The sequence below is a fragment of the Bactrocera neohumeralis genome, unplaced genomic scaffold (genome assembly GCF_024586455.1).
Source record: "Bactrocera neohumeralis isolate Rockhampton unplaced genomic scaffold, APGP_CSIRO_Bneo_wtdbg2-racon-allhic-juicebox.fasta_v2 cluster10, whole genome shotgun sequence".
NCBI lineage: Eukaryota > Metazoa > Arthropoda > Insecta > Diptera > Tephritidae > Bactrocera > Bactrocera neohumeralis.
The window spans coordinates 3,827,784-3,851,819 of record NW_026089623.1 but is presented as its reverse complement, the minus strand read 5'-3'; the positions used below and the strand labels follow the sequence as shown (position 1 = coordinate 3,851,819).

The 24,036-nt window shown below is 34.0% G+C and overlaps 2 protein-coding genes and 1 long non-coding RNA gene across 3 annotated transcripts in view; all 3 read left to right on the top strand.

Moving 5' to 3' along the window:
* Positions 1-6,383: 6,383 nt before the first annotated feature.
* LOC126764888 (uncharacterized) lies at positions 6,384-8,996 on the top strand. The gene has a single exon (XM_050482555.1). It carries the CDS (start codon positions 7,721-7,723, stop codon positions 8,651-8,653), a length of 933 nt encoding a protein of 310 aa, XP_050338512.1. The 5' UTR covers positions 6,384-7,720; the 3' UTR covers positions 8,654-8,996.
* A 6,149-nt stretch (positions 8,997-15,145) lies between these two features.
* On the top strand, positions 15,146-17,301 carry LOC126764997 (uncharacterized). Its single transcript, XR_007668214.1, has 3 exons — positions 15,146-15,988; positions 16,049-16,456; positions 16,526-17,301. It is a non-coding gene; the product is annotated as an uncharacterized LOC126764997 (long non-coding RNA).
* Positions 17,302-19,784: 2,483 nt separating this feature from the next.
* LOC126764842 (uncharacterized) overlaps positions 19,785-24,036 on the top strand; it is a 99,934-nt gene continuing 95,682 nt past the window's right edge. The window contains exon 1 of the mRNA XM_050482425.1: positions 19,785-19,913. The gene's annotated coding sequence lies outside the window, so the exon portion shown is untranslated. The remainder of the gene's footprint in view (positions 19,914-24,036) is intronic.

Sequence of the window (24,036 nt, the reverse complement as noted above, 5' to 3'; positions counted from 1 at the left end):
AAAATGAACAACATAATAAAAAATTCAAGTACACTATAAGTAATTGCCAAACATTTCTTTAAAGTCGTAGCTAATTAAAAACGGTCGCAACGGCCGACTTCCACGAATCGGACGCTTCTTGCTTTTTTTCGCTGCTGATCGAAAGCAACAGCGACAAAAATCAAAAGTAGCAAAAAGTCGAATGAATTACTTTTCGCGACTGTGACTGCCGACGACTGTCGAAAATTGTCGATAGCTGCTGCGGCAACTTATGTATACGATCGAAAGCTACAGCAAAGCAGAAAGCAGAAAAACGAATAACGGCGACTTATGCTGATTTCTGATTTTCGTAGCTGTTTGATTTTTGCGCCAGTCAAAGCATGCGACTTCTGATTTTTTCAGAAACAGAAGCAAAAGCACTTGCATACTTTTCGATATCGCTCGCAGTTGAAGTAGCGAATAGCAACAATATTGCGACTCTGCTAATTCGACTGCAGTTTTTTAAACACTGGCCACAAGTATATGAACTTTTGCTTACTCTGGTTGAGCCCTTTTTAAAAAAGAATTCGTTGAGGGAGCCTGTGCAACCGGAATGTCGATTAGCTTTGACATTACAGTAAGTTTGTTCATTCTAATATATCTTTATTATGTCTTATTCCTCTTTATTTTTCTTAAAGATATTTATCGCAAGGAACTTCGTTTCAATCGTTGACATAATCATTTCAACTGGGTAAGGAAACGGTTAGGGGCATATTCTGGAGACAGCTGAAGTCCTTTGGACGAAGTGTGGCTCTATTTATGTACATATCTGAGCCTAATGAAGGAGATTTCAAGCAAATTTCTCAAGACTTCTGGGAACTGTGGAATATGCCCAACTGTGTTGGATCTATGGGAAGCATATCGCTATTCGATGCCCACCTAAACGCGGTAGTCAATTTTTCTGCTACAAAATTTTTTTTTCTATTCAGTCTATTAAGTCAGAGTGATGGTGGTGAGGACTTTTATATTTGTGCATTTGTTTTTTTTTTTTTTAATTAATATTATTGTTTCTCTTTACATGTAAAGGCATTTTTCAAGTGAGTCGATTGGGAAAGAGGTTGCTAAATCACAAACTTCCCATCCTTCCAGTGAAAAACTTACCAAATACGCAACTAAAAACTCCACACTTCATGGTTGGTGATGCTGCCTTTCCTTTAGGGATAAATTTAATGCGCCCATACCCTGGGAGAATGCTACCAAATGAAAAAGAGGTGTTTAATAAACGGTTATCAAGAGCTCGTCGCACAATAGAAAACTCTTTTGGAATACTAGTAGCGCGTTGGCGAGTTTTACTAACAACATTACATTTATTTCCGGAAAATGCAGAAAAAATTGTTTTGGTGTGCGTTGCCTTAGATAATTTTATTATGTTTAATAACGTTAATGCATATTCGTATATTGCAAGCAACTATGCTGATAGGGAGGACTCTAATGGTTATTTTCATGACGGTATATGGCGTAGAGAAGTTGAAAGTAATATCCCATCGATTATGCAATCTTCCAATTTGCATCATTACGGTGGAAGAAGTTCTTTGGAAATTATAAATAACTTATGCAGTTTTTTCTAACACTTTTGAAAACATATTCTAAAATCACATATCTAAAATCATTTCGAACTTGTTTATTTCTTTTTTAATAAAACTAAATGGAGTTTAATTAATTTCATTCAGTTGTTTTTATTAAAAATTAAAAGAAAAATAATTCATGAACAAGTACTCAAAAGAGTTAAGGTACATGCATTTTATGCATCTTTGTTATAATAAATATATTTGTTATAATAAATATAAAGTATACTAAAAAAATCAATGCTACAAGCTTTTTAAAAAATATGCGACCAGTTTCGCATTTTCCTTAAGCAAATAACATTTGAAAAAATTTAACGAAACTTGATGTAAAGTACGGGGATGTTCGAGCAAGCAAATAACTGCAGCAATATTGCGACAGTGTTGCTTTTCTGCAAATACTCAGCTGATACTTATATTGCAACATTTTTGCGTAGAATATGATGCCTTGCGATACTGTCGCAGTGATTGAGACTCGAACATCCCCTACATTATAGTTGCAACATACAATTTGTGTGCATTCGGACAGTTGCTTACGCTGGCTTAAGCTAGCTTATGCACATTATAGCTAGGCCTTTAATCATACAAGTCAACCACGATCCACGTCAACTTGATCGCCAGCACCCACAAATCGCCCCCGGAATTTGAGTGTCGCGGCCTCACCCGTCGATATTCATATTAAATAAATTTATGAAATATAAAATTGTTTATTCAAATAAAATTTATTGAAAAAACCATGTGTATCGTATTAAGCATAAAACAGATATTTTTGTTTTAATTAACACAGTGCTTTCCAATATTCTGAATACAAACTTATTCACAGTCATTACAAAATGTATGAAGATAACTTGCAACATATTGATTTTTCGCAAGCAGTTTAATAAATAATTCGTGTTAATTCATATTTACCGATGCATTGATGCATATGTATATTACGAGTATATGTATTTACATAGTTTGAAAGATTTGATATCAGGGCATGCACCTCGAATGTCCTGTCCCTTAATTGGGAAGGTGCCGCTACCCAGCTGGTTGATGTCCTCGTGAAAATAAAGGCTGACATCACCGCCGTCCAAGAAATGCGATGGACGGGACAAGGACAGAGACGAGTAGGTCCTTGTGAGATCTACTACAGTGGCCATATAAAGGTGCGCAAGTTTGGTGTTGGATTCGTGGTGGGAGAGAGACTCCGTCGCCGAGTACTATCATTCACTCCGGTGAATGAACGTCTAGCCACAATCCGCATCAAAGCGAGGTTCTTCAACATATCGCTGATCTGCGCCCACGCTCCGACGGATGAGAAGGACGATGTGACCAAAGATGCCTTTTATGAGTGCTTGGAACGCACTTATGAGAGATGCCCCCGCCACGATGTCAAAATCGTGCTTGGCGACTTTAACGCCAGGGTGGGCAAAGAAGGTATCTTCGGCACTACGGTCGGTAAATTCAGCCTCCACGAGGAAACATCCCCAAATGGGTTGAGGCTGATCGACTTCGCCGGGGCCCGAAATATGGTTATCTGTAGTACTAGATTCCAGCACAAAAAAATTCATCAAGCTACCTGCTGTCTCCGGATCGAAAAACTACCAACCAGATCGATCATGTTGTGATAGACGGAAGACACGTCTCCAGTGTTTTAGATGTGCGTGCGCTCCGAGGTCCTAATATCGACTCGGACCACTATCTTGTTGCAGCCAAGATTCGCACCCGCCTCTGTGCAGCAAAAAACGCACGCCAACAAACACAAGGAAGGTTCGACTTCGAAAAGCTGCAATCACAACAGACTGCCGAACGATTTTCTACTCGGCTTGCACTCCTGCTCTCTGAGAGCACTCATCAACAACTCGGTATAAGGGAACTGTGGGACGGCATTTCAAACTCCTTACGTACAGCTGCAACCGAAACCCTTGGTTTTCGGAAAGTGCAAAAGAACAACTGGTACGACGAGGAGTGCCGCGCCGCAGCGGAGAGAAAACAGGCTGCCTACCTCGCAACGTTACGATCGACCACAACACGTGCGGGATGGGATAGGTATCGAGAATTGAAGAGGGAAGCGAGACGCATCTGCAGACAGAAAAAGAAAGAGGCCGAAATGCGTGAGTATGAAGAGTATGATAAGCTGGCCGACAGGGGTAATGCTCGAAAATTCTACGAAAAAATGCGGCGGCTTACAGAAGGTTTCAAGACTGGAGCATACTCTTGTAGAACCCCCAAAGGTGATCTAGTGACCGATGCCCAGAGCATACTTAAATTATGGAGGGAACACTTCTCCAGCCTGCTGAATGGCAGAGAATGCACAACGCCAGGAGAAGGCATTGCCCGACCATGAGGAAGTTCGAATAGCAATTACCCGCCTGAAGAACAACAAAGCGGCGGGGGCCAATGGATTGCCGGCCGAGCTATTCAAACACGGCGGCGAAGAACTGATAAGGAGCATGCATCAGCTTCTTTGAAAAATATGGTCGGACAAAAGCATGCCCAACGATTGGAATTTAAGTGTGCTATGCCCAATCCATAAAAAAGGAGACCCCACAATCTGCGCCAACTACCGTGGGATTAGCCTCCTCAACATCGCATATAAGGTTCTATCGAGCGTATTGTGTGAAAGATTAAAGCCCACCGTCAACAAACTGATTGGACCTTATCAGTGTGGCCTTAGACCTGGAAAATCAGCAACCGACCACATATTCACCATACGCGAAACTTTGGAAAAGACCCGTGAAAGGAGAATCGACACACACCACCTCTTCGTCGATTTCAAAGCTGCTTTCGACAGCACGAAAAGGAACTGCCTCTATGCCGCGATGTCTGAATTTGGTATCCCCGCAAAACTAATACGGCTGTGTAAACTGACGTTGAGCAACACGAAGAGCTCCGTCAGAATTGGGAAGGACCTCTCCGAGCCGTTCGATATCAAACGAGGTTTCAGACAAGGCGATTCCCTATCGTGTGACTTTTTCAACCTGCTTCTGGAGAAAATAGTTCGAGCTGCAGAACTTAGTAGAGAAGGTACCATCTTTTATAAGAGTGTACAGCTGCTGGCGTATGCTGATGATATTGATATCATCGGCCTTAACACCCGCGCCGTTAGTTCTGCTTTCTCAAGACTAGACAAAGAAGCAAAACAAATGGGTCTGGCAGTGAACGAGGGCAAAGCGAAATATCTCCTGTCATCAAACAAACAGTCGTCGCACTCGCAACTTGGCACTCACGTCACTGTTGGCAGTCATAACTTTGAAGTTGTAGATAATTTCGTCTATTTAGGAACCAGTATTAACACCACCAACAATGTCAGCCTGGAAATCCAACGCAGGATTGCGCTTGCCAACAGGTGCTACTTCGGACTGAGTAGGCAATTGAAAAGTAAAGTCCTCTCTCGACGAACAAAAGCCAAACTCTATAAGTCGCTCATAATTTCCGTCCTGCTGTATGGTGCAGAGGCTTGGACGATGTCAACAACGGATGAGTCGACGTTGCGAGTTTTCGAGAGAAAAGTTCTGCGAAAGATTTATGGTCCTTTGCGCATTGGCCACGGCGAATATCGCATTCGATGGAACGATGAGCTTTACGAGATATACGACGACATTGACATAGTTCAGCGAATTAAAAGACAGCGGCTACGCTGGCTAGGTCATGTTGTCCGAATGGACGAAAACACTCCAGCTCTGAAAGTATTCGACGCTGTACCCGCCGGGGGAAGCAGAGGAAGAGGAAGACCTCCACTCCGTTGGAAGGACCAAGTGGAGAAGGACCTGGCTACGCTTGGAATATCCAATTGGCGCCACGTAGCGAAAAGGAGAAACGACTGGCGCGCTGTTGTTAACTCGGCTATAATCGCGTAAGCGGTGTCTACGCCAATTAAGAAGAAGAAGAAAGATTTGTAAAGCGTAATTTTGTAATTTTCTTTGGATAATTTATATGCTCGATAGTACAGGGTGGCGCAAAAGTCAGAAGATGCTATAAATTTTGCAATTGACCTCTAATGTCAGTTCTGTTTTGACATTTGTGTAGTAAACACATGCGAAATACAAGTAAATAAACAATGGTACGCTACACTGCGTGCCACAGCCGATATGCTGAAGGATGCATTTCCCGGGCGCCCAATCTCCCGTTTTGGCGATTTGCACTGGTCAGCAAGATCGCCTGATTTGACCGCTCCAGACTTCTTTTTGTGGAGTCGCAGGTTTATGTCAACAAGCCTCAGACTCTTGCAGCTTTTGACAATATCCGTCAAGAATGTGAGGTCCTATCGCCGGAAGTTCTGGCCAAAGTGATGGGAAATGGAAGGTAATTTTTGCGCCACCTGTTATAATACATCACTATTATCTTTTTTCGATAGATATAATAATCTACATTGCGAATTAAAATTTAATTATAAAATTGCTTTCCAATAAATTGTTCTATTAAAATTCAAATCTAAATAGTTCTTTTTTTTAATATGGTCGAAACCAAAAAGTATAATGGGGGTTTTAATTATCTAATTATTACTATAGAAACCATTGCACTATGGGCCAGCGGACCGCTTTTTTTTGGCAAAAAACCATTTTTTTTGCATCGTTCAAAAAAGGAAATTAATACATATAATTAATACCACTATTCTTATCTTAAAAAAAAAAATTTTATATGGACAGATGGCAATCCTATTCATTTACCGTACGTTCAAAGATGACATTTCAATCATATGGTTTTTCGTGATTCGTATGAAAAATAATAACTCAAAACGCAAGTGTTTCTAATAATGAAGGGTGAACATTTTTTTTTCTTTCTAAAAATGGAAAATAGTTATCAAGGTATTTTATATAAAATGGAATAGCTAGCATTTTTGAATCATTGTTGTGAGCGAGTTTTAATTACGTGTTAGTATGTGGTTTTGTTGTGTAAATTTATCAATCGTGTTTGTGTTCTGTGGATGGGAGCGTTACTTCGTTTTGGTCCCTTTTGTATAAACAATATATCAGATTAAAGGTGATAATGTGTACTTTCATGTGGTTATTAAAATTTTTGCTAATTTTTGCGAATGATGGAAATAATGTATATTTTCAAAATCGATTAACCTCAAAAATAAAGACATTTTTAATGTATGGCTACAAAATAAGAAAAATAAAGATGTAGCAGAGAATTGGATTATCCATGAAATAAATAAAAATATAGATGAAAAAGAATTGGAAGCGTTTAAAAAGAAAATTGAGAATCTTCGTTCATTCATAAATCGAAAATGGATCAAATACCAAAGGTCATTAACTCGTTTTAAGCAATATAATAATGAATGGCTAGAGGGTGAGACAAATTTCATAATTGGCCGCAAATGTAAAAGAGGAAGACCACAACTTATTTATAGTGAGGCGAGTGATCGTTTGAAGAGAAAACTTGCCTCAGATGTGACTTCGGAGTAACAAAATGACCCTAATGCAGCACGATCTGCAAATGAACCTGATTTAAGATTTGTGTTGAAACAGTCGCTTAAATCTCCGACAAGGCCATCGAAAATTAAGAAAATTATTGTTTCTACAACGAAAAGTCTAATTGCGTTATCTGCAGAAGAAGCTTTAGTGTTTTTATTAGAGAATAACTTGAGCAAGCAACAGTATGTAAACATGCGATTACTGAACAAAGCTCGTAATTGTGACATATACCCTGCGTACCATAAGTTAATTGAATGCAAGCTTCACTGCCGGCCAGAGGAGATAACGAATTGTGAAACTTACGTAGAAGTTCCTTTACAAAAACTGGTAGACCACACTGCCAAAAGAATTTTATTGCTACAAAAAGAAGTTATTGAACAACTCTCAGATATAAATGAAGCTACATTGATATTTAGCTACGGTTTCGATGGTTCAACAGGACAGAGTATGTTCAAACAGATGTTTAACGAAAACACGCCTGAGTCTTTTGATCAGTCCCTCTTTGTAACCTCAATTATACCTCTTAAATTAATATCATTTTCGAATCGGATCATTTGGCTTAACCGCACCCCTCAATCCATACGGTTTTGCAGACCAATTAAAGCTGAGTACGTTAAAGAAACTAAAGAACATATTTTAGCTGAAAAAAACTAATTAGATCTGCAAATATCTAGTTTAGCGCCGTTAAAATGGGATTTGGAGGATGGTACGGAAATTATCATTAGGTATGATTTAAATATGACATTGATAGATGGCAAGGTTTTGAACATATTAACCGGAGCAAATTCTACTCAATCTTGTCCTATTTGTGGTGCAAGTCCGAAACAATTTATGTCTATAAGAGATCTAAAATCTCCTGTTTTTGAACCAAAACCAAGCACTTTAAAGTACGGCGTCAGTCCATTACATGTTTGGATACGATTTCTGGAAGTAAGGAGTCCGGAAGAAAAAAATACCATTAAGCAAAGAAAACAGGAAATTCAGAAAAATTTTTGGGAGAAAATGGGATTGCATATTAACAAACCTAAGTCAAATGGATGTGGCTCAACAAACGACGAGAATATCGCTAACTTAGAACTATTTGCATCAATTACTAATATTGACATTGATCTATTGAGACATTTTCATATAATACTGGTGTCGATTTCGTGCGAATTTCGCATTAATTTTAAAAAGTTCAATGATTTCTGTATAGATACTGCCGATTTATATTTCAATAAGTACGATTGGTACCCAATGTCGGCAACAGTCCACAAGATTTTAGTTCATTCGGCACAAATAATGGAGGCGTCTTTAGTACCAATTGGCTGCCTAGGCGAAAATGCATCAGAAGCAAGAAATAAGTTTTTCAAAAAAGATCGTATTGCTCATGCGAGGAAAAATTCACGAAGTAACAATATTGTCGATGTGTTTAATAGAGCTATGGATTCTTCTGACCCTTTGTTATCAAGTATCTGCTTAAATAATCGTACTAAAAATAAATTAATCCGAAGAGTCCCACATAAAGTTACTGAACTTTTAGAGTTGCCTGCTGTTCCAGACAATTTAGACGTGGCTTCTACGTCCCGTCATGAAGATGATGATGAAAATTGTAGTTCGGACGACGATATAGGGATGCTCTCTGAATATTCTTTTGAGTTAGAAGTTGATATTGAACAGGATTTGGAATAATGTATGGTTATATTGTAATGCATTTAAAAAATTATCTCACATGCCTGTTATTAATGTTCTTCCTTAGACAAATTTGTAGCTGTCGGGAAATCCGGTTGTGTTTGCCCGAAATGCACTCACTAATAAACGTAAACATTTAAAAACATAAACTTTTTTACTTTATACTCTCCATTTTTGCATAAAATAAATTCATTTTTATAAACAATTTAAACGTTTGCATATTACAGAATTTTTAATATTTTACATCTACGAGGGGTAGGAGTGGCAGTACTCCGACTGCCCTCATTTTTACAAAAGTCTATGAAATTTTTATTTAGTTGTAATTTTTTTTTGGTCCGCTAGTGTGCACATATTTCTTTTTTTGTTTTGTAAGCGTTCGGTCGGTGCTTTCTTTCTTAGTTTTGCCCTTACATCTTGACCCATGGCATAAGCTGAATTCCTCTGGCTAGACAACAAGCAAAGTTAGCGCGGTGGTCAACTAGAAGAATTCTGGAGGATATTTCTTTTTTAATATTTCAGTTTTTATTACATTTTCCTTCACATAGCTTGACCAACCAGCACAATCATAATATAACAATATGAAGAAGTTTCAAATAAGGTACGAAACTTAAATGAGAGCAAATTAAAAAGATTTAATTGCTAATTTATTATAATTTATCCCAACTTAAAAATGGTGAGACAAGCCTTTTTATGCACAGTTTTTGCCCAATTTGATTTTTGTGACTGTTGATAAATTGATATAATTATGTATTTCATGTAGTTTATGTAGTTTTAACTTCAAAAAGGTTTACCACTTTTTCTCTCAAAATGTACTAAGCTTTCAGCTATAATGACCAATCGTTTTGTTGAAAGCGCACGAAACTTATATGCCTTCATACATGTGTGTATTCATCAATATATAGTTGTATACACATAGATATGTACGAACTAGAGCTTTTGGTATTCGACCAATCCGGTTAGCCGGATATGGTACTATTCGAATAATAACATTCGATTTACAGTATCCGGATAGTCGAAAGTCATGTACTTATTAATACTAATCGAGTTAATATTCATACGAACGGTTAAACCGATCTCATTTTAAGTGAATTGAGAGTAATTCTCTGATGCGTGTTTTGCATTATAATTTTTACCATATAATCAAAGTAAGCACTGTAGTAAATAGATCTAATGATGTTTCGTTTTTACGTTTTTATTATAATATTTTTAATTAAAAATTGATCTGGATAATAGTTTCAAAAGATATCTATTCAAATGAAGTAGTTTTCAAATAGAACTTGATTCAGATAAACAATATCTTCGAGTATTTCACCATTGTCTTATTCAATAATTCTAATATTTCGTCAAATGAAAAAAACTTTCCATTACCTTATTTCGATCGTTCAGTATAGTGGTCCGATATTAGCCGTTTCGACAAATGAGCAGCTTTTTGAAAAGGGAAAGGTGCAAAATTTCAAATCAATATCTCAAAAACAGAGGGATTTCGCATAAATATAGACGGACAGACGGACTGACGGGCATGGTTAAATCGATTCAGATCGTCATGACGTTCATTTGTATATACGTATATGCTTTGTTCAAAATTGAACAGGTTCATTGATTCAAAAAGGCGGAATATATTAACATAGTACTTATATTTAGACATTTATATATTCTTTACAAATAAGGTAAGAAATATTCTAGCTATTGTAATAAGTTATACAGTCAACTAATTTTTTAAATACTAATTTCTTTCCCTCGGCAATATGTTCAAATATCATTGAAAATGCTCACTTATCAGCAAAGCCGAAATACAATTAAAAATAAATATCTATTTTCAAACGTACATATGTACATATGTACGTACATGAACAACCACATGCAATACTCTGCAATATATCAAGGATTGGTTGATATTCTTGCAGCCTTGCATGGTTAGAATATTTTTAACAGTTAAAAAAAAGTGCTCCGATCGTCACCACACTTTACAGGATTACTCGTCAGGTCAATTTAAATATTTCCTGAAAGTTTCATTGAAATTGGTTTAGCCGTTTCGGAGTCTACCCGGAACATACAGACACATTTTAATTTTTATATACATAGATATATGTATGTGGGCTCAGGGAAGTATTGACCCGATTCCACCCATTTTTGATACACAGAATTACTATTGCAGTAAAAGGATTCCATCTGAATTTATATTGCATATCTCACAAATTGACCAATGTTTGAGAACAAAAGTCAATTATAGGTACTGGGGTACACATATTCGATACATAGGGTCTTGAACAGTTTTGGTTGGATTTGAACAATTTTTTCTCATAAAGTGTAAAATCAAGAGGAATTTAAAATTGTTAGAATATTTTTCTACAATAAAGCGTGTTCTTCTTAGAACAGTGAGGTCGTTTTCTTTAAAATTATTAATAAGCAAGCTTAATTTATGGTGAAATTTTTCAATTGCTAAGACTAAATCGAATATTTGTTTATCGCGACCTTGTAAGGTCAAATTCAACTGATTAATTTGTTCACTTATGTCCACAAGAAAAGCTAGATCTAATATAAAATATTTATCTCTAAAAGATATAAGAAGTTCTTGGGACTCTGCTGACGAATCGTTTTCTAAAAATAAGACAATTTCCGCGCAAATCAAAAACTCGCTTTAAACTTTTTCCGCGACTTAACCAACGAACCTCTGTAAACAGTAAGAGGTCACCATAATCTGCATCGATTTCTTTTAAAAACTTTTCTTTTAAAACTTTCTATGCCGTAAAGAATTTCGGCCTCCCCTAATCCTATTTATAATTTTTACAGAAACTTGCATTGCATTGGTCGTATTCAAACACTTTGCAAATAGGGCTTGTTAATGTATAATGCAGTGAAAAAAAGGGAAATTGTATCCGTTCTTGCTTAGAGTTCCAGAAAGTCCTTCATTTCTACCTACCATGACTTGAGCACCATCAGTACATATGCTACTTAATTTAGTTATATCAAAGACTGCAAGGACATTTGAATATATAGCATTATACAGAATATTACCAGTCACATGGCCATGCATAGATACAACCGAAAGCAAGTCCACTTTTATATCGAAGTTTTCATCAGCCGTTTTTACATAAATAATTAATCGGTTCACATCGGATATATCTGTACTCTCGTCAATACATATGGAAAAATACTTGCTTTCTTACACCCTTCGCATAGTCATATTATAAATATGTCAGCCTATTACTTCAGTGCGTCGAGTTTTAGTTGTCCGTGATAAAGGTATTGAACTGATAGCAGCGAAAACTTCCTGACCTATAGTACTGAAACATTGAAAAACCTTTTGACACATATCTTTAAAAAAAACTCCGTCCTCGCAATTCCCTGAATTGCTCATAAAACGGTTTTTTTAGTTGGCATATAAATAATTCTCTAGAACTGCCCGTTACCGATTCATAAATAGAATGGTTTCCGCTATAATGCCTTTTAATATAGTACTCCCTATTTCGTTTAGATATGTGTTTACAAACTAAACACTCAGCATTACCGAAAAAGTTTTCGGAAAACAAAAATTTGTTTTCCCACTCAATATTAAACACAGTAAAATTGTTAATCAGCGCGCACATACAAATTACATGCGTAGCAGTCAACAGTCGTTGATCAAGTGATTTTCAAATGCACATTAATTTTCCATTTTTTGTATATAGAGCGCTTGACTAATACGTGTGAGCGAATCTGTGAGAGAGCTATAAAGTCGGCCGCCCGCGGGCTAGGTAAAGCGCTTCACTGATTTAAATGCAATGTACATCTAATAATAATAAAAATGCATGGGACACAAGTCATAAATTTACAGAAGAGATAACATTAAACAAACACACATACACATGTATTAAATTGTACACTTAAAGACAACCCCACGTCAAGCAGCAATAAACAATATGCGTCAATACATATGAACATGCACACATACACATATATTAAGATAGTTAAGATAGTTCTTAAAATTGTATATAAATACGTGAAAACTCTAAATAAAATCAGACTAAAATAGTTCTCGTAGAATGAAATAGTTCTTACAGAACAAGACTTGACTATCATTTATTTTCCCCCACCAGTGGTAAGGAATATTTGATTAAGCTTGTCTTTTGTTCAGCTTTATAGGGTCTCTGACAAACATCATGACAAACTTAATATACCTTGCTCAGGGTATAAAATTCCCGATTTTGATCTTTGTATGGCAGCTATATGCTTTGGTGGTCCGATATCAGCGATTCTGACGAATGAGCAGTTTATTGGAGCCCTCCACAAGGGTGCCGACTAAGTCAGGGCGGGCTGGTAACAGTTCCCCTCTGTTGTAGTTGGGAGAAATTTAACTAAGGACTGACTTCTTAACTGGTTGTTCGTTGCTTCCCATTATCACTGTATTCAGATGGGGAGTCTTATCATGGTTGGCGGTACTAAAAATGGCTGCACTAAGGTGTCATGCATACCCTTAAATAGCCTAGACTCGAACGGAGCTTACGAAGATCTGCCGCCCTCCGTAATAAGGTGGCCTTACTTCAGTTGCGGGTGCTATGGGCAATAGGACATACATTCCCCTATACTCGAACTAAATTAGCAAAAACAAAAAAAGAATTGAAGTAGACCGAATCCACCATAAAAAAGCCAGAGGGAACTATTTCTTAAAAGAGCATTTGCAAAGCTTGGTCTTGGAAGGCAACAACACCACCAGCCGGAACCAAACACGGTAGACAAAGTATGGCTGCTATGCATAGAGGAGATGAAGATGGAAAAGGTGTCGCTATTTTTAAGGTGGATGGCCCGAAGAAGGCAAGGTGTGCGGCGAAGCGACGTGCTGCTGAAGAGTACAGCTGCACCCGTCAATTAACGAGGAGCATACAATCGAGCTCCGAGAAACCGTTGATTACGCGATAGTAATTCGAATAATTTTAAGCTGGAACAGCCGGCAGTGGCACCCGAGCGACAGAGGTCAGCTGAAGAGGCTAACGCGTCAGCGTCATTGAACATGCTTACTTGTTTAGTATCAGCAAAGCCGAAATACTATTAAAAATAAATATATATTTTGAAACATACATACACACATATGTACATAAACAGCCACAAGTATTTACATGCAATACGCATTCAATAATAATAAAAATTCATGGGGACACAAGTCACACATTTACAGATGAGATAACATTAAACACACACACACATATGTATTGAATCGTATACTTGAAAACAATCCCTGCCAACCATAAGCGGGTAAAACACCAGATAATTAGCGGGTAACATGGTGGTAAACGTGGTGGTAAACATATAGAATGTTTCTTAAGCCTGGCAGATATTTTACCTACTCACGTACGTATACATGTGATCATACATCTTTGTTGCGCTCATTCAGCAGTGTCACATAAAAAAGTATATCTGTCCTGCTCTAATATCCCCAATCGACGGCTGATGCAGGGTTGCATTTTCTCTTTTTAAATAGCTGATGCAGGGTTGCATTTTAAACAGCTGATGCAGGGTTGCATTGTTTGATTCCTACTTTTAAAATTTCAAACTAAACTTTTTAATTTTCAAAATTTTTATTTTATTTTATTTTTTATATGTTTACAAAAAATGTATTACAATTTATATAAATAAAAATATATTTAATTTAAAAAATATTTAATATTTAAAAAAAGATGAAATAAAGAAAAGAATTTTTAAAACCTGAAAATAAAAGAGTGTAAAAATATTATAAAAGACAAATACCTGAAAATAAAATAAAGATTATTAATACCTGAAAATAAATAATAATTACTTTGAAGAAAGATTAATTGTATAAAATGATAATAATATCTGAAAAAAAAAGATTAATATTATCTGAAAGAATAAAATATATTAAATACAAATAGTGATAAAATCTGAAAAGAAAGAATAATTAAATAAAAATCATAATAATATCTGAAATAAAAGAATAATATTATCTGATTATTTAAAATATAAGGCAAACATTGGTTTTCACATATTATATTGGATTGTGCAGGCCGCCTTAAACGCATAAAATACATACTTACATATGTACATATGTATGTAATTATTTTTGCGTATTATGTTGAACTGCGCAATTCAATTTCAAACAACACACACTTTTTCTGACATACTTACTTAACAATTTAAATTTGGTGCTTCTGATGATATTGCTGCAGCTGCTAATTCCAATGCTATAAAAACAAATCAAGTAATTATTTGCAAATTATTTAAAAAAAATCATTCACTTACCTTCTTGTTGTACGAGCCTCCTTTACGATAGTACGATCACGAATGACATGCGTCTTTCAATCGTTTTTTTATTACCCTTTTTGGGGTTTTCTTTTGTCACTATTGACAATAATGTTTTCTCCTTCGCACTCATTCAAATAAATCAAGAGATGAAAGAAACTTTTTTCATCGCATTTAGGTAAACAAAAAATAACCCGAAAATGTGCGTTGGTGTTAGTGTATAGAGAAAAAATGTGTAGTTGTATTGGAATATTTGTCTCAAGCGGGTAGCCGTGGTTCGCAGGGTGTATATGTATGTACACATAATTACATCCATATGCGAATACTTATGTATGTATGTACGTCGGCTTGGTTTTCAAAACGTTATCAAAACCTCTAATGCCCAATTCAAGTATTTGGATGTATGTATGTATATTTATTTAGGTAATAATGGAAATATGACTTTATTATAATTACCAACAGATTTAATGGAATTTATCATTAAATATGTCAAATTGCACATACATACATACATATATATATACATACATATGAGCTTTGTTATCAAATGTGTACATACATACATATATGGAGAATATCTATAAATGATATCCATAGCCGTTTGCGCATTGTAAATATGCGAATCTGTAAGCGTACATTGAAATTAGCATAATTTTTCTCATTTAACACTGAAAATACTCAATTCTGCTATTTTCGACGCTCCTGTTAAATATTGGTGAAATCCGCTTATAGAAAAGAGTACCCCTCCAAAAAATGAAATATCGTAAGTTTGGCAACGCGGTGAACCTTCTCTATATTAAACGTTCTCTGCATTCGCTCAACTTTTTTGTTGCCATACTAAACTAATTGAGAAATGTCACACGAGTTCATCCGAAATTGACATATTTGACGTATTATTGTTTTTGTTTTGGAATTTTATTATTCGCTTATTCGTTATTGTGTGTTTTGAAATTTTACCGTGATTTTAAAAAAATGAATCAAAATGTTTAACAACGTAGATTTATATTTTGAAGACAGTGTTGTTGAAAGGACAACAGCGAAGTTACTTAGGCAGCGACGGTTCATCAGAGATCACTCTAATCCCATGGAACTTTCTTCAGTGTTGTAAGTATCGCTATAAAAGTGCATAAACAAATATCACGTCACATAAGCTTTTATTAACAGATTCAAAAAAAACTTTCGGTTAAGTAAGGATGCATTTATGTATGTGCTAGACAGCATAAAGGAAAAATGTCTGACTAACCTATCGTCGTCAATATCGCCGATGTTGAAATTGTGCTGCGTTCTCAGATTTTTGGCTCATGGGAGCTATCAGCAAACAGTGGGAAATGATTTCCAACTAGGTATTGCACAGCCCACTGTTTCGTTGATTTTTAAGGAAATGCTTCCAATATTGGAATCCACTCTGTGCAGTGTCTGGATCAAAACAGACATAACTGAAGAGCAGAAACAAACAGCAAGAAGGAAATTTTTCACCAGATCAGGAATTCCAAATGTGGTTGGTTGCGTTGATGTGTGAACAAGCACTTATATGTGAATAGAAAAGGATTTTACAGCATAAATGCGATGATTGTAAGTAGCAACTAAATGAATAAATTATTACTTATTATTATTTCGTCCTAAAAAATTAATTTTTATCAGGCATGCGATCAGGATATGGTCATATGGTGTGTTGATGCAAGATATGGAGGATCTAGCCACGATTCATTTGTGTGGAACAATAGCGCTTTAAAAACATATCTGGAGCAAACATACCAAAAAGGAGATCATAATTCGGTTTACTTAGGTAACTACAATTTATATGTGTATGTACATACATAAATACTAAAATTAAAAATTAAATTATAATATATATATATTGGTGATTCTGGTTATCCACTACACGAGTATCTATGGACGCCTTTCCGAAACGCTTTACCAGGAACAGTGGAATCAAATTTTAATAAGAAACATGTAAAGGCAAGGAACGTAGTTGAACGGACAATTGGAGTGCTGAAATGCCGTTTTCGTTGTATACTAGATGAACGTAAACTACGATATCCTCCTAGTAAAGCAACTGTTATTGTAAATGTTTGTTGTGCTTTACACAATATTTGCAAACAATATAATGTGAATGATCCTGAAGAAGAAACTTTTGTTGATGTGGTAGTACCACTGGAACCAGTTGAAGGAAACTTCGCCGAATGGGTCCTATTTCAGTCTTTAAATTCTTTTGTATGTTTTTATATAAATTTATTTATTGTAACTATGGATAATAGAGTGTGGTAACTATGGTATTTGTTTAGAGTTGATGACTTCGTACAATGAATTTTAAATTAAAAATTATCAGACTCCATTTCCTTTAACTCTTTCTCATTTATCTTCAAATCTAATAGAAAAAATTCATAAGTAGTAAATATGTTGGGATACATACTATATATAATAGTATATATGCTGTTCTATAAATATGAAGTTTAATCTTATAAATTTAATTTGATTTAACTTTAGTAATTAGTATGAAATCAATGGCAATTAAACTCATAATCATTATGGTATATTAACTCTAAAAATATATACTTTTGGCCTTCCAAATCTCTTTCAAATTTTTTTGCTTTCCTAATCTTTATTCTTTTAAAATCATAGGTCTGACGTGTTTTTGAATGATTCACAAAAATACGCCTATGAAATTCATTGAAATTAATAGAAAGAAAAAAACAATTTGTATGATATTGGGATGCTATGCTCGGTTTAATCAACGTAATCTTTTAAATTAATTTTAATTAATAATTTCAACGTGCTTACACAAATATGGATATAAAATATGGAGTAAAATAAGGCACCAATAATTATTTATACTTATTTCATTACTCACAAATTACTTGATTAATAATGTTTTAATACCAACTATTGTCTACAAATATTTTATCCGCAAAACTGTGTAATTTTTCCAAATTTAATCGAGATGACATTATTATTGTCTTTTTATTTTTACTTAAAATGTAAATATTTATAAATAATTTAAAAGATAAAATTGAACTTGAATAGAAAATTTAGAGATTTCTCCCAAAATAAATTAAAAAAAAAATAAAACTCGAATTGTAATTTTTTTTGAAAGAATTAAAATAGTAATATAATAGTACGTGATAAATATAAACGATATAAATAAGACAAGGTTCTTTGATAGTTATTTAAAACTAGTTAAAATGTCTTTTGTTTCAATATATGAATAAAAAAAGCAAATATAAATTAAATTAATAGAACAAAAAGCTAGTAATTATAAATATATACAATATGAGCGATGTCCATTTCACACAGCATACTCATCACATCTTAATTGTTATTGCAAAAGAAAAACGCAAAGGAAATTGTTCATAGTAAATAAAAACTGTATTTGACAGTTAAAAAAAAGTGCTCCGATCGTCACCACACTTTACAGGATTACTCGTCAGGTCAATTTAAATATTTCCTGAAAGTTTCATTGAAATTGGTTTAGCCGTTTCGGAGTCTACCCGGAACATACAGACACATTTTAATTTTTATATACATAGATATATGTATGTGGGCTCAGGGAAGTATTGACCCGATTCCACCCATTTTTGATACACAGAATTACTATTGCAGTAAAAGGATTCCATCTGAATTTATATTGCATATCTCACAAATTGACCAATGTTTGAGAACAAAAGTCAATTATAGGTACTGGGGTACACATATTCGATACATAGGGTCTTGAACAGTTTTGGTTGGATTTGAACAATTTTTTCTCATAAAGTGTAAAATCAAGAGGAATTTAAAATTGTTCTATATGGAAAGTAGACGCTCATTTTCACAGAATGCCACTTTCCAAATTTTTTCGAAATTGATTATTTGGATCCCGATATGGGATTTCACCAAAAAGTGGGCGATGCCACGCCCATCGTCCAATTTTTACCACGTTCCTTATAAAGCCTTGTCATACCATCCCGGCAGCAAATTTTTACGTTTCTGGTGCATTTCAGTAGTTTTGAACAGTACCGTTTTATGGGGAGTGAGCTAGGGTTTCATCCGATTTCATTTATTTTCTCACTATCGGTTGGAGTTCTTGTAATATTCGCGCTGGACGAATTTGGTTATTATAGCTTTAGTAGTTTATGAGATATATACATTAACGCCCACTTTTTCAAAAATTTTTATCCACAGGTTCCACTTTTATATCTTAATTTAGTGCTTAGTTATGGCGTTTTATAGGTTTTCGGTTAATGACGGAGAGAAAACATACTGCCTACCTCGCTACGTTACAATCGACCACAATAGATACCAAGAGTTGAAGAGAAAAGCGAGACGCATTTGCAGACAGAAAAGAGAGGCAGAAATGCGTGAGCATGAAGAGCTTGACAAGCTAGACGACAGGGGAACTAACAGAAGGTTTGAAGATCGGATCATACTCTTGTAGAACCTCCAGAGGTGATGTAGTGCCTGACGCTCAGAGTGTACTAAATGCCTTCTTAGGCATAGAACGCACTTTCAATAACATCAAGTTAGGGGCCATACTAGACGTGCTAAAAGAGCTTCAATGATGTGCAGAATTTCTACCCCTCTGTAGGCAGATTTGGATTGCAGGCTCTATGGACCTAGACGAACCTTCCCTACCTTGGATACAAAAGGTTTTGTATAATACGGGGATGAGGATCCCACTAATGATAACGCGGTCCGGGACACGTCAGAAAACGGTTTTGCAGGATGTTTAATTTGTATGATCAAATATTGAACTCAAAAAAGAATCCTTAAGTTCTTACCGCTGGTGGAGGAAAATTAAAGACCTTTCTTGAGTGAAAACTTATTCATTCCGATTTTTATTTGGTATTTTCATTGCTTATACACTTTTTTTTAGGAAACTATCTTAAATAACTAAATATATGTGTATGTGTATATGTTTGTATGTATTGCAGCATATTCCTGCCAGCCAAAAGTGGTGAAAAAACTAGTGAAACAGTAGGTTTTGAAACCCTCAAAAGTAGTGGTGAGCTCGCCATAGGCCGCGTGAAGATTCTAACCACTTTTCCCCTCACACGTACGTACACATATGATCATATGTACATCTCTGGTGCGCTAGTTAATTTTTACCATAATGTAAAAAATGTGTACTCTTTATTTATACTCTTAAGACTAACTTATTACATCGTTCTTACTTCCATTTATACTAACTAGTATCTTTACTTATTACTAGTTGATAGTTTGTTTAGATACAGATTATTTTATTTGTTTAGGTTTGTTTACATATACATACATACATATATTGTTTACTTAGATACGTTTGCTTTGTTTTAAGATAATGTTGTTGTGGTATTCAAACTCAATGTTGTTTTGATGCATTCTGTTTACTGAAACAAATGGTTGTTTTAATGTTTGTTACTATTATAAGAAATACGTGGCTTAACTCGCTCATTCAGCGGTGTCATATAAATTATTTATGTAAGAATATAGCTGAAGTGCTCTAATTACCCTAATCGTCAGCTGATGCAGGGTTTCTTTTTTTTAATTCCTAATTTTAAATTTTTTGTGGAATTCTAAACAAATATTTGAAATTAAAATTTTTTTAGTTTTCTTTATTAATAAACCCTTTTTACAGAATAACAACTATATTCAATAAAAAATTATTAACATCTAAAAATAAATATTAATTAAATACAATTATATAAAATGATAATAATGTCTGAAAGAAAGATTAATTATATAAAAATCATAATAATATCTGAAAGCAAAGATTAATATTATCTGAAAAAATACAAATACAAATAGAATTGACTCTGAAAGAAAGATTATTTAATAAAAATAATAATAATATCTGAAAGAAATATTAATATTATCTGATAATTTAAAATATAAAACTGTGGCGTATGAAACACCACAATTATTTATAATTACGAATTATTTATTAAGATAACTCAAAAGACTTCTTCACTTGTTGGCGTCTATACAAGACATTGTATAAACCTACAAGTAACCAATCCTTCATTTTTCACTAACACATACGCAAAAATCTACTACAAATTAGGCACTTGGTACGGGTTGCCCCTAAATATTCTACTACAAATTAGGCACTTGGTTCGGGTTGCCCCCAAATATTCTGCTACTAATTAGTCACTTGGTACGGGTTGCCCCCAAATATTCTACTACTAAAACGTTAAAATGCCTCAAATCTGCTATAGCGTGTTGCCGTGTTAGGTTTTAAAATTTATAACTTTAACAATATTTTTATAAAATATTCAAATATTTTTCGATTATTTAAATTCCTAAATATTAAATTTAATCAGTTTTGTCCAAAATATTAATTATTGTATTAATATATTATTAAATGTTTCCAATTTTATAAAAAAATATTTATATAATATTTGTGTAAAAACTATGTACCCGATTTTTTATATTTATTTTAGTTTTTGTTTAAATAATTACAAGTTGATTGTTTCGACTTGTATTGTTAATGTATACATACAATGGAATTATACCTGATTTTTTATATTTATTTTGGTTTTTGTTTAAATAGTTTCCAATTGATTGTTTTGACATATATTGTCAATGTTATATTTTTAATGTAATTAATATTCATGAATTGTACTTGACCTTATATATTTATTTTTGTCTAGTCATATTTTTTATAATAAGTAGATTGATTTAAAACTGTATATATAAAAAGGGTGAAAATAGGCCTCCTGGTGAACCGAACACCCAAAACAGATCGGTAGCGCGCCTACATTGCAACCTCAGAGGTGGTGAGGAAGAGCAATAAATATCCAATAACCTTTTGTTTCAAAAATATTCTTGAAAGTTTTCATTAAAGTTTTCCGTTACAAATACTTTTTCACAAAAAAGTTGATCTACTACATTTCTTTTGATTACATCCCTGTGCCTAAAAAAGGCAGATTTCGATCATGTGATCTCAGCTGTGAAAAATTCTTGGAAAACAGCTCATTCTTTTGTTACTTGTAGGTTTATACAATGATACAAGAAGTGACGCTTCTTAAAAACTAAAAGCTTAGAATTCAGTTGAAACTGTAAATTTCCAAGAAGAATATAAAGAGAATGAAATAATAGAATAACTGACAAACAGTGCTGCCAGATGTGATACGTCTTGTCTGTGTGCCCACAAAACAAACATTTTTTTTAATATTGTATTGGATTGTACAGGCCGCCTTAAACGCATAAAATACATACATATGTATGTATGTATTTATTTTTGGGTATTATATTGGACTGTGCAGTCCAATTTCAAACAACACACATTTATTTTCACATACTTAATTATAATTTATATTTGCTGCTTAAATTAAAAAAATCACATAAAATCCATTCACTTACCTTCTTGTTGTACGAGCACGAATGTCATGCGTCTTTCAATCGTTTTTTATTACCTTTTTTGGGATTTTCTTTTGGCACTATTGACAATTATGTTTTCTCATTCGTACTCATTTAAATAAATAAAGAAATGAAAAAAACATTTTTTCATCGCACCTAAGTAAACAAAAAAATAACCCGAACATGTGCGTTGGTGTTAGTGCATAGAGAAAAAATGTTTAGTTGTATTGAAATATTTGAGGAAAGTGGTTAGCCGTGGTTGGCAGGGTTATTTATGCTGCTTTGATATGCGATCCCTGCCAACCATGAGCGGCTAAAACACCAGATAATTAGCGGGTAACATGGTGGTAAACGTGGTGGTAAACATATAGAATGTTTCTTAAGCCTGGCAGATATTTTACCTACTCACGTACGTATACATGTGATCAGACATCTTTGTTGCGCTCATTCAGCAGTGTCATATAAAAAAGTATATCTGTCCTGCTCTAATATCCCCAATCGACGGCTGATGCAGGGTTGCATTTTCTCTTTTTAAATAGCTGATGCAGGGTTGCATTTTAAACAGCTGATGCAGGGTTGCGTTTTTTAAATTTAAAAGAAAACTTTTTAATTTTTAAAATTTTTATTTTATTTTATTTTTTACATTTTTACATAAAATTTATTATAATTTATATATAAATAAAAATATATTTAATTTAAAAAAATAATTAATATCTGAAAAAAGATTAATTAAAGAGAGGAATTATTACAACCTGAAAATAAAAGAGTGGAAAAATATTATAAAAGACAAATACCTGAAAATAAAATAAAGATTATTAACACCTGAAAATAAATATTAATTATATTGAATTTGTAATATCTAAAAGAAAAAGAAAGATTAATTGTATAAAATGATAATAATATCTGTAAAAAAGATTAATATTATCTGAAAGAATAAAATATATTAAATACAAATAGGATTTACTCTGAAAGCAAAGATTAATTAAATAAAAATAGTGATAAAATCTGAAAAGAAAGAATAATTAAATAAAAATCATAATAATATCTGAAATAAAAGAATAATATTATCCGATTATTTAAAATATAAAGCAAACATTTGTTTTCACATATTATTTTGGATTGTGCAGGCCGCCTTAAACGCATAAAATACATATGTACATATACGTATGTATGTATGTATTTATTTTTGCGTATTATATTGGCCTGCGCAGTCCAAGTTCAAAGTGCACACACTTTTTTCACATACTTACTTAACAATTGATATTTGCCGCTTCTGATGATATACATAGCTGCTGCTGCTAATTCTTCCAATTTCCAATGCTATAAAAATAAATGAAGTAATTAGTTTAAAAATATTGTTAAAAAATTACATAAAATTCATTTACTTACCTTCTTGTCGTACGAGCCTCCTTTACGATGGTACGATCACGAACAACATGCGACTTTCAATCGTTTTTTTATTACCCTTTTTGGGATTTTCTGCCAACCACGGCTACCCGCTTGAGACAAATATTCCAATACAACTACACATTTTTTCTCTATACACTAACACCAACGCACATTTTCGGGTTATTTTTTGTTTACCTAAATGCGATGAAAAAAAGTTTCTTTCATCTCTTGATTTATTTGAATGAGTGCGAAGGAGAAAACATTATTGTCAATAGTGACAAAAGAAAACCCCAAAAAGGGTAATAAAAAAACGATTGAAAGACGCATGTCATTCGTGATCGTACTATCGTAAAGGAGGCTCGTACAACAAGAAGGTAAGTGAATGATTTTTTTTTAAATAATTTGCAAATAATTACTTGATTTGTTTTTATAGCATTGGAATTAGCAGCTGC